The 15,005-nt window shown below is 51.9% G+C and overlaps 1 protein-coding gene across 1 annotated transcript; it reads left to right on the plus strand.

Annotated features, from left to right (window-relative positions):
• The first annotated feature begins 4,884 nt into the window (after nucleotides 1-4,884).
• On the plus strand, nucleotides 4,885-13,803 carry LOC140459835 (U6 snRNA-associated Sm-like protein LSm1). The gene is made up of 4 exons (XM_072554369.1): nucleotides 4,885-4,973; nucleotides 8,686-8,754; nucleotides 13,146-13,261; nucleotides 13,633-13,803. Exons 1-4 carry the CDS (start codon nucleotides 4,928-4,930, stop codon nucleotides 13,801-13,803), a joined length of 402 nt encoding a protein of 133 aa, XP_072410470.1. The 5' UTR covers nucleotides 4,885-4,927.
• Nucleotides 13,804-15,005: the final 1,202 nt, after the last annotated feature.

A 15,005-nucleotide genomic window follows, 5' to 3' on the forward strand; every position in this document is an offset into this window, starting at 1 on the left:
AGGTTAGGGTGGATTGGCCATGCTAAATTACCCGTAGTGCTCAGGGATGTGGCAGGTCAGGTGAATTGGCCATGCTAAATTACCCATAGTGCTCAGGGATGTGCAGGTTAGGGTGAATTGGCCATGCTAAATTACCATAGTGCTCAGGGATGTGCAGGTTAGGGTGGATTGGCCGTGCTAAATTACCCATAGTGCTCAGGGATGTGCAGGTTAGGGTGGATGGCCATGCTAAATTACCCATAGTGCCCCAGGGATGTGCAGGTTGGGGTGGATTGGCCATGCTAAATTACCCATAGTGCTCAGGGATGTGCAGGTTAGGGTGGATGGCCATGCTAAATTACCCATAGTGCTCAGGGATGTGCAGGTTAGGGTGGATTGGCCATGCTAAACTGCCTGTAGTGTTAGGTGAAGGGGAAAATGTAGGGGAATGGGTCTGGGTGGGTTGCTCTTCAGAGGGTTGGTGTGGACTTGGGCCGAAGGGCCTGTTTCCACACTGTAAGTAAGGGCACACAGACAGCCTGAAGACTGGCAGTGTACAATTCTGCTGGAAAACTTCAAAGGGTTCAGAAAAGATTTCCAAGGATGTTGCCGGGGTTGGAGCTACAGGGAGAGGCTGAACAGGCTGGGGCTGTTTTCCCTGGAGCGTCGGAGGCTGAGGGGTGACCTGATAAAGGTTTATAAATTATGAGGGGCATGGATAGGATAAATAGGCAAGTTCCACACTTTTATTACCTGAGCCGCCCCTTTCCTCTCGTCCTTGTCAAATGTCAAGTGCCCTTCAATCAGCGGGTTCCAGTCTTGCCCAGTCTGTAGCCATGTATCTGAGCTGGCATTCAGTGCTGACCAATTCACCCACCTGCCAGCTTTCAGTTCTGGTACAGAGTTGTATGGCATGGAAACAGACCCTTCAGTTAAACTTTTGTTCCCTCCCCTGCCACCCCCAACCCAGACCTCTCAATATGACCCAGTCCCATTTATACAGTCAGAGAGATGTACTGCATGGAAACAGACCCTTCGGTCCAACCCGTCCATGCTGACCAGATATCCCAACCCAATCTAGTCCCACCTGCCAGCACCCGGCCCATATCCCTCCAAACCCTTCCTATTCATATACCCATCCAAATGCCTCTTAAATGTTGTAATTGTACCAGCCTCCATCACTTCCTCTGGCAGCTCATTCCATACACGTACCACCCTCTGTGTGAAAAAGTTGCCCCTTAGGTCTCTTTTATATCCTTCCCCTCTCACCCTAAACCTATGCCCTCCAGTTCTGGACTCCCCGACCCCAGGGAAAAGACTTTGCCTATTTACCCTATCCATGCCCCTCATGATCTTATAAACCTCTATAAGGTCAGCCCTCAGCCTCCGACACTCCAGGGAGAACAATGCCACCCTCTCCCTGTAGCTCAAACCCTCCAACCCTGGCAACATCCTTGTCAATCTTTCTGAACCCTTTCAAGTTTCACAACATCTTTCCGATAGGAAGGAGACCAGAATTGCACACAATATTCCAACAGTGGCCTAACCAATGTCCTGTACAGCTGCAACATGACCTCCCAACTCCTGTACTCAATACTCTGACCAATAAAGGAAAGCATACCAAACGCCTTCTTCACTCTCCTATCTACCTGCGACTCCACTTTCAAGGAGCTATGAACCTGCACTCCAAGGTCTCTTTGTTCAGCAACACTCCCTAGGGCCTTACCATTAAGTGTATAAGTCCTGCTAAGATTTGCTTTCCCAAAATGCAGCACCTCGCATTTATCTGAATTAAACTCCATCTGCCACTTCTCAGCCCATTGGCCCATCTGGTCCAGATGCTCAGCCAACACACAAAGGTTTGACTATGGGTGGTTTGGGTCAACATTTTTCAGTTTACAACAAGAGGGAAGTGTTGGTCAATGTTTCAGGGGATTCTCCACGGACACATTCCTTTTGACAGGAAGGGCTGGGTAAGAAAGAGGAGACTGCCCCAGGTTTATGGAAGAAGGGAAGGGTGTCATCGAATTGATGGGAACGGCTGGTGTGTTGCAAAAAAGGAACGATCGGCTGAAGACCGGGCAGAATTTCCGAACGGATGACTCGAAAGAAACTACTCCGGACCGACAGTCTCTCCAAAATTCAGGAGCACGTTCTAACTCCGGCACTCGGAGGTCTGAGTAAACACGCTGAACGCTTTCTGAACCACCCTGTCCGCATGTAGCACAAACTTCCAAGAATTATGCCCCTCAATCCGGTTGGTCACCCAGCATCACCCAACTGTTAACTGCATAAATTGTGTTTTTTTCCAAATGCAATGCCTCGCATTTGTCCAAATTAACTCTCCGTCTGCCTCTCCTCAGCCCATTCACCCATTCGGAGTCATAGAGATCTACAGCATGGAAACAGACCCTTCGGTCCAACCCGTCCATGCTGACCCAGATATCCCAAACCCAATCTAGTCCCACCTGCCAGCACCCGGCCCATATCCCTCCAAACCCTTCCTATTCATATACCCATCCAAATGCCTCTTAAATGTTGCAATTGTACCAGCCTCAACCACTTCCTCTGGCAGCTCATTCCATACACGTACCACCCTCTGTGTGAAAAAGTTGCCCCTTAGGTCTCTTTTATATCTTTCCCCCTCTCACCACCTAAACCTATGCCCCTCTAGTTCTGAACTCCCCCACCCCAGGGGAAAGACTTTGTCCATTTACCTTATCCATGCCGCTCAACATTTTACAAACCTCGATAAGCCTCCGACACTCCAGGGAGAACAGCCCCAGCCTCTTCAATCTCTCCCTCTTGCTTCAAACATTGATCAAGATCCCTTTGTAATCTTAGATCACCTTCACTGTCCACTCTCCCACCAATCTTGGTGTCAGTCGCAAACTTACTAACCACACCTCCTATATTCCCATCCAAATCATTTACATAAAGGACAGACAACAGTGGCCCCAGTGCCGATCCTTGTGGAACACCACTGTGTTCGCCTGTAGATTGAAGGCTCAATCTAATTTTCTGTTCGAGGTCTGGACTGGCCTGTGTTTCGTGGACAGATATGAACAATTACCACAGTTGACTCATGAACGTATGCCAGTGTGTTTCCACAGTCATTCCCCCCAACTGCTATCGCAGACCCTCATAATTCTTCGATTCGCCCACGAGGACGCTTGTCTCAGAAACAACTGCGTAACTCTCCACCTTCGTGAGCCATTGGATCACATCTCTGACTGTCTCCAACCCCACCCGTGGAATTGCAGTGAGAAGCAAGGGTCTGGGGATGAGACTGGCAAGTGGCAGTGAGACAAGGGGCCCATGTGATGGGCTGAACGGCCTCTCCCCCTGAGCTGCTGTCACCTGACCAGGGTGGGGTGGGAGGAGAGGCCCTTTAAGTGGGAAGGTTCCAAGCTGGGGCAATGCAGCTAACGTTGTCTTGCAGCGATGAATTATTTGCCAGGGGAGATTAGCCATGGGAAATTACCCATAGTGTTCAGGGATGTGCAGGTGAGGGTGGATTGGCCATGTTAATTTGTCCCATAGTGCTCAGGGATGTGCAGGTTAGGGTGGATTGGCCATGCTAAATTACCCATAGTGTTCAGGGATGTGCAGGTTAGGGTGGATTGGCCATGTTAAATTGTCCCATAGTGCTCAGGGATGTGCAGGTTAGGGTGGATTGGCCATGCTAAATTACCCCATAGTGCTCAGGGATGTGCAGGTTAGGGTGGATTGGCCATGGGAAATTACCCATAGTGTTCAGGGATGTGCAGGTGAGGGTGGATTGGCCATGCTAAATTACCCATAGTGTTCAGGGATGTGCAGGTTAGGGTGGATTGGCCATGCTAAATTACCCATAGTGCTCAGGGGTGTGCAGGTTAGGGTGATTGACCATGGGAAATTACCCACAGTGTTCAGGGATGTGCAGGTTAGGGTGGATTGGCCGTGCTAAACTACCCATAGTGTTCAGGGATGTGCAGGTTAGGGTGGATTGGCCATGTTAATTTGTCCCATAGTGCTCAGGGATGTGCAGGTTAGGGTGGATTGGCCATGCTAAATTACCCATAGTGTTCAGGGGATGTGCAGGTTAGGGTGGATTGGCCATGTTAAATTGTCCCATAGTGCTCAGGGATGTGCAGGTTAGGGTGGATTGGCCGTGCTAAATTCCCCATAGTGCTCAGGGATGTGCAGGTTAGGGTGGATTGGCCATGCTAAATTACCCATAGTGTTCAGGGATGTGCAGGTTAGGGTGGATTGGCCATGCTAAATTACCCATAGTGTTCAGGGATGTGCAGGTTAGGGTGGATTGGCCATGCTAAATTACCCATAGTGGTCAGGGATGTGTAGGTTAGGGGTGGATTGGCCATGCTAAATTACCCCATAGTGCTCAGGGATGTGCAGGTTAGGGTGGATTGACCATGGGAAATTACCCATAGTGTTCAGGGATGTGCAGGTTAGGGTGGATTGGCCATGGGAAATTACCCATAGTGTTCAGGGATGTGTAGGTTAAGGTGGATTGGCCATGCTAAATTACCCATAGTGTTCAGGGATGTGCAGGTTAGGGTGGATTGGCCATGCTAAATTACCCATAGTGTTCAGGGATGTGCAGGTTAGGGTGGATTGACCATGGGAAATTACCCACAGTGTTCAGGGATGTGCAGGTTAGGGTGGATTGGCCATGGGAAATTACCCACAGTGTTCAGGGATGTGCAGGTTAGGGTGGATTGGCCATGGGAAATTACCCACAGTGTTCAGGGATGTGCAGGTTAGGGTGGATGAGCCGTCGGGGAAATGCAGGTTATGGAGACTGGGTGCGTCTGGGTGGATACACGAGGGGCCGAACGGCCTCTCCCCTGAGCTGCTGTCACCTGACCAGGGTGGGAGGAGTGGCCCTTTAAGAGGGTTGGGTTGCCCAGCTGGGGTCCATGCCGCTGGAGTTGCCTTGCAAGCCATGAATTACATGCCGGGAACAGCGAGTCTGATCGAGGACATTGACAGTCAGTATGGGGGCGTGGGACAGTGAGTGTGTGAGTGTGTGAGTGTGAGAGGGAGGGAGGGAGGGAGAGAGAGAGAGAGAGAGAGGGAGAGAGAGGGAGGGAGGGAGGGAGGGAGAGAGAGAGAGAGAGAGGGAGAGGGAGGGAGGGGAGAGAGGGAGAGGAGAGAGGGGAGAGAGAGGGAGAGAGGGAGAGAGAGAGGGGGAGAGGGGAGGGTTCCCCTCTAGTTGGAATTAGTCCTGGGGCATTCTGTCGGGACCAGGTTCAGGCAGGGGGTCGGTCTCAGTTCTGGGGGGGGGGGGGGGGACTGAAGACAGTCGGTGTGTCCAAGGCGAGGGAGTGCGATTCCAGCGTTGGACCACTGGCAGGAGTGAAACTGCGGGCAGGGAGTTGACCTTTGGTCTTTGTCCCAATTCTGGCGGGTTGTTGGGGGTTTGGAATGCTCACCTTTTCTGCACAGGAGCAGGTCAGACCAGCTTCTGAGCTGGACCAGGCATTGATTGAGATGTTCCTCCACCCCTGCTTTGTTGGTCTCCTGCCCTGAGGAAGGGCTGATGCCCAAAACGTCGATTTGTTTTTCTTCCCCCCCCCCCCCCCCCGTTCCTTGGATGCTGCCTGACCTGCTGTGCTTTTCCAGCAACACATTTTCCAGCTCCTCTCCCAGGGGTTGGCAGAGGGGAGTGAGGCAGCTGGCTGTTGGGTCAGGGGGAGGTGGCAGGGGGATGGAATGGAAGGGTGACTGGGGAGTGGAGGTGATGCATCAGGAGGCTCATAATGGGCAGATGCTCCCCCTTTTCCCACCCCCCCCCCCCCCCCCCCCCCCGCCGCACCTCTAAAGTAGAGTACTTGCAATGCTGATCTTTAGTCATATCTTGCAACTTGCTGACCCAGATATCCCAACCCAATCTAGTCCCACCTGCCAGCACCCGGCCCATATCCCTCCAAAACCCTTCCTATTCATATACCCATCCAAATGCCTCTTAAATGTTGCAATTGTACCAGCCTCAACCACTTCCTCTGGCAGCTCATTCCACACACGTACCACCCTCTGTGTGGAAAAGTTGCCCCTGAGGTCTCTTTTATATCTTTCCCCCTCTCGCCCTAAACCTATGCCCTCTAGTTCTGGACTCCCCCATCCCAGGGAAAAGACTTTCTCTATTTATCCTATCCATGCCCCTCTTAATTTTTGTAAACCTCTATAAGGTTCCCCCCCCTCAGCCTCCGACACTCCAGGGGAAAACAGCCCCAGCCTGTTCAGTCTCTCCCTGTAGCTTGAATCCTCCAACCCTGACAACATCCTTGTAAATCTTTCTGAACCCTTTCAAGTTTCACAACATCTTTCCGATAGGAAGGAGACCAGAATTGCACGCAATATTCCAACAGTGGCCTAACCAATGTCCTGTACAGCTGCAACATGACCTCCCAACTCCTGCACTCAATACTCTGACCACTATGACCAGTGGAATGCCACAAGGTGGTTATGGGGGATAAGATTGTAAGACACAGAATTTGTAACAAAAGTTTACTGTGTGATGTAACTGAAATGAAATATTGAAAAAGACCTGGAGTGTTTAAGTCTCCCATCTGTTAGAATGGCCAGTTCTTTCATATGTAAATTGCAAATTTTTTTTAAAAAAGTTACACTCTCAAGTGAACTTTCAACCGTGCTCCAAGCTCTTGCTTCCAAATAAACCTGTTGGGACGATAACTTGGTGTCATGTGCTTTTCAACTTGGTACACCCCAATCCAACACCAGCATCTCGAAATCGTTACTTGAGAGAGAGCGTATACTGGCACTGGAGGGGGTGCAGAGGAGGTTGGTTCTGGAGTTGAGAGGGCTGGTCTCTGAGGAGAGAGAGTGAGTCATCTGGGACTGTACCCATTAGAATTTATAACAACGGGATGGGCAGGGGGAGATATTGTAGAAACATCTCAAATTACAGAGGGATGAGCGAAGACAGAAGTGGGGGTGGGGGTGGGGGGGGGGGTGTTTCCACTGGTGGGTGACACCAAGGGATATAGCCTCAAAATGAGGGGGGACTGAGTTGAGGAGGAAGACCTTCCCTCAGAGGATTGTGACATTTTTTGCCCAGTGACGCAGCTGAGACTTCCTTGTCCGAATGTCTTTAAGGCAGAGAGAGAGAGAGAGAGAGAGAGCACTCTGGAGCAGGTGAGACTTGTCTGCCTGTGTGCACATTTTAATCCAGAATAATCAGACAGGATTGTTACAGGGAGAAGGAGGTTGGGGGGGGGGGGGTTAGATTGTGGGGGGTCAGATTGTCTCAGCACGACCAGATCAAGTGGCCTGTGATCATGAAGGTGGCTCAATTTGACCGGGTCGACGTAAAGGGGAATTCTCCCCTCCCTGAGGGGCAAAAAAAAGACTTGGAGACTGCACTGTGTCAGGGAGGACATGTCACCCTTCCTAATCAAGAGGGTTGGTGGGCCGAAGGGCCTGTTTCCATACTGTCGGGAATCTAATCTTCTCACCTAACTCCTGGCTGGTGGGAAAGTGTGGAACTGTGCTCTCTGTCTGTCTGTGTGTCTCTCTGCCCCTTGCCCTGTGTCCTCAAAGACCGTTGAGGTGGGATTGGCACCGGTAGTGATCGTGATGGCATCTGAACACTGTCAGGACAAGGCAGCTGGGTTCTCGGGATATTTGCCCCCAGCTTTTTTTTCCCCTCATAGTCACTCTGGCCTGAAATTGGTCACAGCCCCCCTCTGACCAGGGTGGGGTTGGGATGTTGGAGGGCAGGGGAGGAAGGTGAGATTTAAGTGAGTTCAGGAGGTGGGGTTCTTGGCCGTTGTTACTGGGGGACCTGAGGCAGTCACTGACGTCACTCTTTCGACGCTCCTCAGAGGCTGTTGCTGCATCGGAGTTCCCCGAAGTTTCAGCTCGCCTGCCCCACTTGACAAGAACAAAGAAAAATTTACGGCCCAGGAACAGGCCCTTCGGCCCTCCAAGCCTGAGCTGACCCAAATCTACTGTCTAAACCTGTCACCCAACTCCTAAACATCTGTATCCCTCTGCTCCCCACCTACTCCTGCATCTGTCCAGACACATCTTAAACGAAGCAAGTGAGGTCTCGTGACCCTGCTCTGGGAAGTCGTGCCTTTTTAAGGCAAGGGCTTGAGTTGCAGATACATCTAGTGCTCAAGTTGAAGTGGCGGTGCAGTTGGGAGAGGCCGAATGGCCTCCTTCCTGCCTCACTGGACGCAGTCCTCCAGCATGGCACTAGAGGGTGCTGCTGTACCATACAGTGAGGAACAGCCTCTGCTGCCACACAGTGCGAGAGGCTGGTACTGCCCCATCTGTCTTCTCAGTGTGAGACTGAAGACAACAACAACTTTGTTTCTGTATCAGCCGGAGAGGTCCGACTGGGGCAGTTTGTTGATTGCAGGAGAGTATTGGTGTAGTGTTTCAAATGAGTTGCTGGCTGCAGTGAAGGCTGTTCAGCCCACTCTGCGTCTGCTAGCAGTCCCAAAGAGTGTGGGACCCTCAGCCCCATGCCCTGAGCTCTTTGCCTGTCGTCCTGTGTGACATTGGCCTGTCAGCACTATGTATGCGAGTGTGTGTGTGTGTGTGTGTTTGCCAAGTGCGGTCTATCCGCTGTCTCTGACCAGGGCCAATAGACGTGTAATCAGGGCAAGGACTGGGAATCTGTTCAAGGGTCATCCAGGGGGTGGTAAATGAATATGGTCTTTCATATTACAGAGAAACACCTCGTCCTCCTTCGTGATGGGCGGACATTGATTGGATATTTGCGAAGCATTGATCAGTTTGGTGAGTAACAACGAGTCTCTGATGTGACAAATATGTGTTCAAGGGTTTAAATTGCTCTGTAGCTCGAATGCCCCTGAACCTGATCCTGCCCATGGATTTTTACATCTGTTTAATCATGTTTCTGTAAGATTATCAGCATGAACTATATTCATCAAAGTACCTCACTCTCGCTACACAATAAACCAATGATATTAGTTCCCATTATCTCTTTAGTTGTACATTCTACGTCATGTTATTCGAATGTCACGGTTAGATATTTGTTACTACCTCTGCAACAGTGATCTTCTATTCCAGACTGACCTGTCGTGATAGATATTTCGCTATTCCATCTGTTCCAATCGTCTCGTGTCTCAAACTGACTCTACTAAGTATGAATTAGATATTTAATGTCATGTCCCAATCCTGCCATAATAACACTTAACAGGGAAACTTGCTTTATTCCTTGTGGTATCTCATCTCGCCATCGTGACCTTTCAGCCTTGACTTGACTCTGCTAATTGGTGTCAGAATGTTCCACGATGGTTATCCCTTCCTGCCTCCCACAGATTGCCAGTGGGGTTCGATGCTTTAACCTTTCCCATGCTTTCATGTTCTTTGATTTCCATAGTACACTCTTGGTTATGACTGAAAACACTGAAATCAGACACATGGGGGACACTTTTAAATGACTCTTGGAAAGGGACTTGGAAGATCCCCTCCTACATGGTTGATGACGCCCTCCAGCGCCTCTCATCCACATCCCGCCCCTCTAACCGTAACGTGGACAGGAACCCCTGTTCCTCCCCTTCCATCCCACCAACTTTCATACACACTGCATCATCCGCCGACGTTTCCGCCACCTCCAAACGGACCCCACCACCAGGGATTTATTTCCCTTCCCCACCCCTTTCCACCTTGCACGTTCCCTCCATGACTACCTGGTCAGGTCCACGACCCCCCCCCCACCACAACCCACCCTCCCATCCTGGCACCTTCCCCCTGCCAGGGGAAAGTGAGGACTGCAGATGCTGGAGATCAGAGCTGAAAATGTGTTGCTGGAAAAGCACAGCAGGTCAGGCAGCATCCAAGGAGCAGGAGAATCGACGTTTCGGGCATAAACCCTTCTTCAGGAATGCCCTTCCCCTGCCACCACAGGAACTGTAAAACCTGTGCCCACACCTCCTCCCTCACCTCTATCCAAGGCCCTAAAGGAGCCCTCCACATCCATCAAAGTTTTACCTGCACATCCACTAATATCATTTATTGTATCCGTTGCTCCCGATGCGGTCTCCTCTACATTGGGGAGACTGGGCGCCTCCTAGCAGAGCGCTTTAGGGAACATCTCCGGGACACCCGCACCAATCAACCACACTGCCCCGTGGCCCAACATTTCAACTCCCCCTCCCACTCTGCCGAGGACATGGAGGTCCTGGGCCTCCTTCACCACCGCTCCCTCACCACCAGGCACCTGGAGGAAGAACGCCTCATCTTCCGCCTCGGAACACTTCAACCCCAGGGCATCAATGTGGAGTTCACCAGTTTCCTTATTTCCCCTTCCCTCACCTTCCCCCAGATCCAACCTTCCAGCGCAGCACTGTCCCCATGACCTGTCCTACCATTTGTCAATCTTCCTTCCCACCTGTCTGCTCCACCCTCCTCTCTGACCTATCACTCTTACCCCCAACTCCATCCACCTATTGCACTCTCAGCTACCTTTCCCCCGACCCCCACCCCACTCCCATTTATCTCCCCACCCCTGAGGCTCCCAGTCTCATTCCTGATATCCGAAATGGCTTGCTTTTTTCCCTGCTCCTTGGGTGCTGCCTGACCTGCTGTGCTTCTCTAGCACCCCACCCTAGACAGGGAAGATAGTTTGTGGATAGGGTGGGGCATTGACAGGATGCAGAGCTGGGCTGAGGAGTGGCAGATGGAATTCAACCTGGAAAAGTGTGGAGTGAATTTGGAAGGCCGAATTTTAATGCAGACTTGAAGGTCAGATTCTTGGCAGTGTGGAGGAACAGAGGGATCTTGGGGTCCAGGTCCATAGATCCCTCAAATTTGCCACCCAAGCAGATAGGGTTGTTAAGAAGGCATGTGGTGTGTTGCCTTTCATTAGCAGGAGGATTGAATTTAAAAGCCACGAGGTGATGTTGCAGCTCTCTTGAACCCTGGTTGGACCACACTTGGAGTATTGTGTTGAGTTCTGGCTGCCTCATTATAGGAAGGATGTGGAAGCTTTAGAGAGGGTGCAGAGAGATTTACCAGGATGCTGCCGGGACTGGAGGGTGTGTCTTGCGTTGAGAGAGCTCAGGCTTTTCTCATTGGTGTGAAGAAGATTGTGAGGTGACTTGATAGAGGTGTACAAGATGAGAGGCACAGATGGAGTGGATAACCAGTGACGTTTTCCCAGGGCGGAAATGGCTATCGTGAAGGGGGCTTAGTTTTATATGATTGGAGGAAGGTTCAGGATTTATGTCAGAGGTTCGGTTCTTTATACAGAGTGGCGTGTGTGTGGAACGCACTGCCAGCGGTGGGAGGAGAGTCAGAGACATGAGGGACATTAAAGCGACTCTTAGATTGGCACATGAAGGGTATTTGGGTTAGTTTGATCTTCGAGTAGGATAAAAAGCTGGACCAACGTGATAGGCCGAGGGCCTGGACTGCACTGTTCTTCGGCCTATGTTCATGTCTGACTTCAGGAGTCTCTTCAGTTCCTCTGTTTGGCTCCACAGGTTCCAAGCCCACCTATGTATCCTTGGCTATCAATGTTTGCTGACCGCAATCTGTGTCTTGAAATCTTTGTTTCATACCCACAAACCCACCGGGAATTCCAGCAACGTGGCTGGAACTGGTCCCAGTGGAATGATCAGTGGAAATTGACCCTCCGTTCCTCCAGTCCGATGTCCGAGGTGCAGAGGGCAGTGTGAACATTGGGTATAAATCCTGTGTGTGTGTGTGTGTGTGTGTGTGTGTTGGAGTCAGTGTTGCTCCCCTCTCGGGAGAGTGGGTCATTTAACCCCACTTGGAAAAATCCGTTGTCTTGACTGTCGAGACAGAACTTTGGAAATATGTCTTTTAGAAAGAGCAGCAATTTGGCTGCTTTATCAATAAAACGTAGCGCAACGTGTCGGCCATTTGGCCCTTTTTGGAGCCGTTCAGTATGATCATCAGCTGATCGTACATCTCCATCCCTTTTATTCCCCACTTGCTCCCATGAGAGTTCTTGAAGACGTTTAATGTTTCCACCTCCCCCCCCCCCCCCCCCCCCCCCACCCCCGACTGCTTCCTGTGGGAGAGAATTCCACAGGCTCCTGCACTCCAGGTGAAGACAGACATTTTTTTTCCTCTTTTCAATCCTACCCTGTATCCTTAAACTGTAACCCCCTCCCAGTTCTGAACTCCCTCCACTGGTCAAATTTGATGGGTTTCTATAAGATCAATCCCACCACCAATTCTTCGGATTCCCAGTGAATATCATCCGAACCCAATCCGGTGTCTCTCCATCCGTCGGTCCCAGGATTCCGTCTGGGAGAGCCTCCGTCACCAGAATGGCCATCCTCTGAGAAGGAGACCTCAAACCACGCGCCCACAATACCCCAGGGTGTGGTCTTCCCCCTATCCGTTGCTGCTCCTGCACTCCAATCCTCTCGTCATGGAGGGCTCAATATCCTTTCCTCACCCCCCCCCCCCCCAAAATTGCTCCCACAAGGCTGGCTCTCGGCAAATGGAGGGGGGAGGGACACCCAAGTCTATTTGCACCTCCTGTTTCCCCACTTCATCTGCCACCAAAATGGATGAGCCTACATCGATTCTCAATTAAACTGCATCTGCCACGTGTTTGCCCACGCCTTCAGCTTATCTACAAGGGCAGAGTCCGAAGGTTAACTTGATATTAAACCGAGAGAGAGGTGCTGGATGGAAGTTGGCGGACAGGTTTGTTTTCAAATGTTTCCTCCCTGCGTTGGGTATCAGTGAGCCCCCCTGTGAAGCATTGGTCATGGTCCGCTTTCTGTTCATGAGTTTCGGTTTCCTTGGGTTCGTGATGTCACTTCCTGTTCCTTTTTCCTCCAAGAGACATCGCCGCAGGAAATGACGTCACCAACCCGAGGAAACCGAGACGCACAAATAGAAAGCGGGTCACTGACGCCAGAAGCTCACTGATGATGTGACCGAGGACGGTGACGAAGCGTCTGAAAGTGAACCTTCCAGCTCAGCGAGCAAACCTGCATGCAGAACCCCAACTGTGAGCTGCAAGTCGTCTTCAATGCCCGTTGTAGAGAGAGAGTGAGGTGCCCTCGTTCAGCTCCAGCTGGTTCCCTGGCAGTGCCCTCTGTCTCATGCAGCCTGGTTGAACTCGACGCCCACAGTGTTGCCTGATTTTTTTGTTTGGTTTGTTTGTGATTTCCCCGCAGCCAATCTGGTGCTCCAGCAGACCCTGGAACGCATTCACGTGGGCCGCAAGTACGGCGATATCCCACGAGGAATATTCGTCGTGCGGGGCGAGAACGTGGTGCTGCTGGGAGAGATTGTGAGTGCCCAGGCTGGTGGGTGGGGGGGGGATTGGGGGGCGGTGGAAACATGGGGGTGCGCAGGTCTGGTGGAGGTCACCTCTTTTCCCCCTGACCCAGGGGGACGTGAACAAGAATGGTTTTATTTCCTTGTGAGGATCTGTGTGTGTGCGGCCGTGTCAGCCCAGGGTTGAACCTGCGACCCATTCAAACCCCCCCACCCCCCCCCAGCCCCAACGCCACAAGGTAACTCCCCCTCCCCCCACGCCCCAACCTGCATTGGGAACGTGTGAGATCGGGGGGGCGGTGGGCTCAGAAGGTTACCCCATTAACCTGAGCAAGCCATTGACCCTCGGCCTCTCCCTCCCCCTCTCTCTCTCTCTCTGTGCAGGACCTGGAGAAGGAGAGTGCCTCGTCACTGCAGCCCGTGAGCATTGAGAAGATTTTGGAAGAGCTCCAGCAGGAGCAGGATTTGCGGCACCGTCAGGAGAAGCTCAAGTTCCAGGTCTTGAAGGAGCGCGGGATCCTGCTCCCTCACTTCGAGACACTGGACGAGTATTGATGGTGTGGGGAAGGGTGGGGGGGGGGGATCCACTTGGATTGTGGGCCTTGAGTTGGGTTAGGGGGGGGGGGGCTTTCCTCTCAGCTGGAGGGAGTCAGGACAGTGACCTCCCCCACCCGCTGATGCCCATCTCCTCGCCCATGCGCCATCGCTGGATTGGTGCACCACACCCCCACCCCATTCCTAAGTGAAAATCTCTTCAGTTTTTTTCTCCCCACCCCCCCCCACCCCCCCACCCCACGTCAAAACATGGGCTGGGAGCCCCGGTGTCGGAGGGAGGGGTTTGCCCAGCTCAGGTGGAGGTGCCAGAAGGTGGGCACAAGCCAAGAGGGGGCACAGGAAGCCTGTTCGAGGGACACCAGGCTGTCTCCACTCAAGCACACCAGGATTTAGTCTGCCTGGCACTGTTTCAGGAATGGGGCGTGGCTCCCATTCCATATCATCTTTTGGTGGGGGGTGAGGCGTGGGTTGGGATGGAGCAGGAATCCTTGGAACCTTTGCTTGATCCTCCCCACATCCAGATTTTTGTGTGTGTGTGTGTTGCAGATGTTAAGGGGCTCTTTGAGCTGGCTGGGTTTGTTTTCCCCCTGGTTGCCTCTGGAATGTTGGGCCAGCTCGTGTGAGTGCGGTGTGCCCCGGGAATGTCATCCGGAGTATGTGGGGGGGGGGAAGAGATTGGGGTGTTTTCCTGGAGACGCTGGGTCTGAATCTCCCCATGAAGGGAGACCACCACACCCATGCAGTCCGCGGAGACCTTCCCCCCCACCCCCCCCCCCCCCCCACCTCTCTCTCTCTCGAGAAGATGCTCAGTGTGCTGGCTTTTATTTTTGGGTTTTGGTTGAGAGATGTGTCCATTTTGCGTTTTGAAGTGGACCAAGTGATTTTTTTTTTGCCAGTCCCAGTATTGGCGCTCTAATGCCCAGACAGGAGTCAAACTGGTCGTTGTGATGGCATTAACCTCTGGAGCCTCAGGGAGACTCTTGAGGCGTGTTGGTAATCTTGTTTATAACTTTTATTTCGTTTTGCGTGTGAGAGAGAGAGAGAGAGAGAGAGACTCCCTCTACCTGTAACCACTGGCCCCTCAGAAGTTTGTGTTGAGTTAGTTTGTACCACCCGGTCTTGATCCCTTCCCACTGAAAGCTGTCAATAAATCATTCCTCTTCACCGCTCAAAGATAACTGGTGGTCGCTCAATTTATTTTC

This window comes from Chiloscyllium punctatum, chromosome 35 (assembly GCF_047496795.1).
Source record: "Chiloscyllium punctatum isolate Juve2018m chromosome 35, sChiPun1.3, whole genome shotgun sequence".
NCBI lineage: Eukaryota > Metazoa > Chordata > Chondrichthyes > Orectolobiformes > Hemiscylliidae > Chiloscyllium > Chiloscyllium punctatum.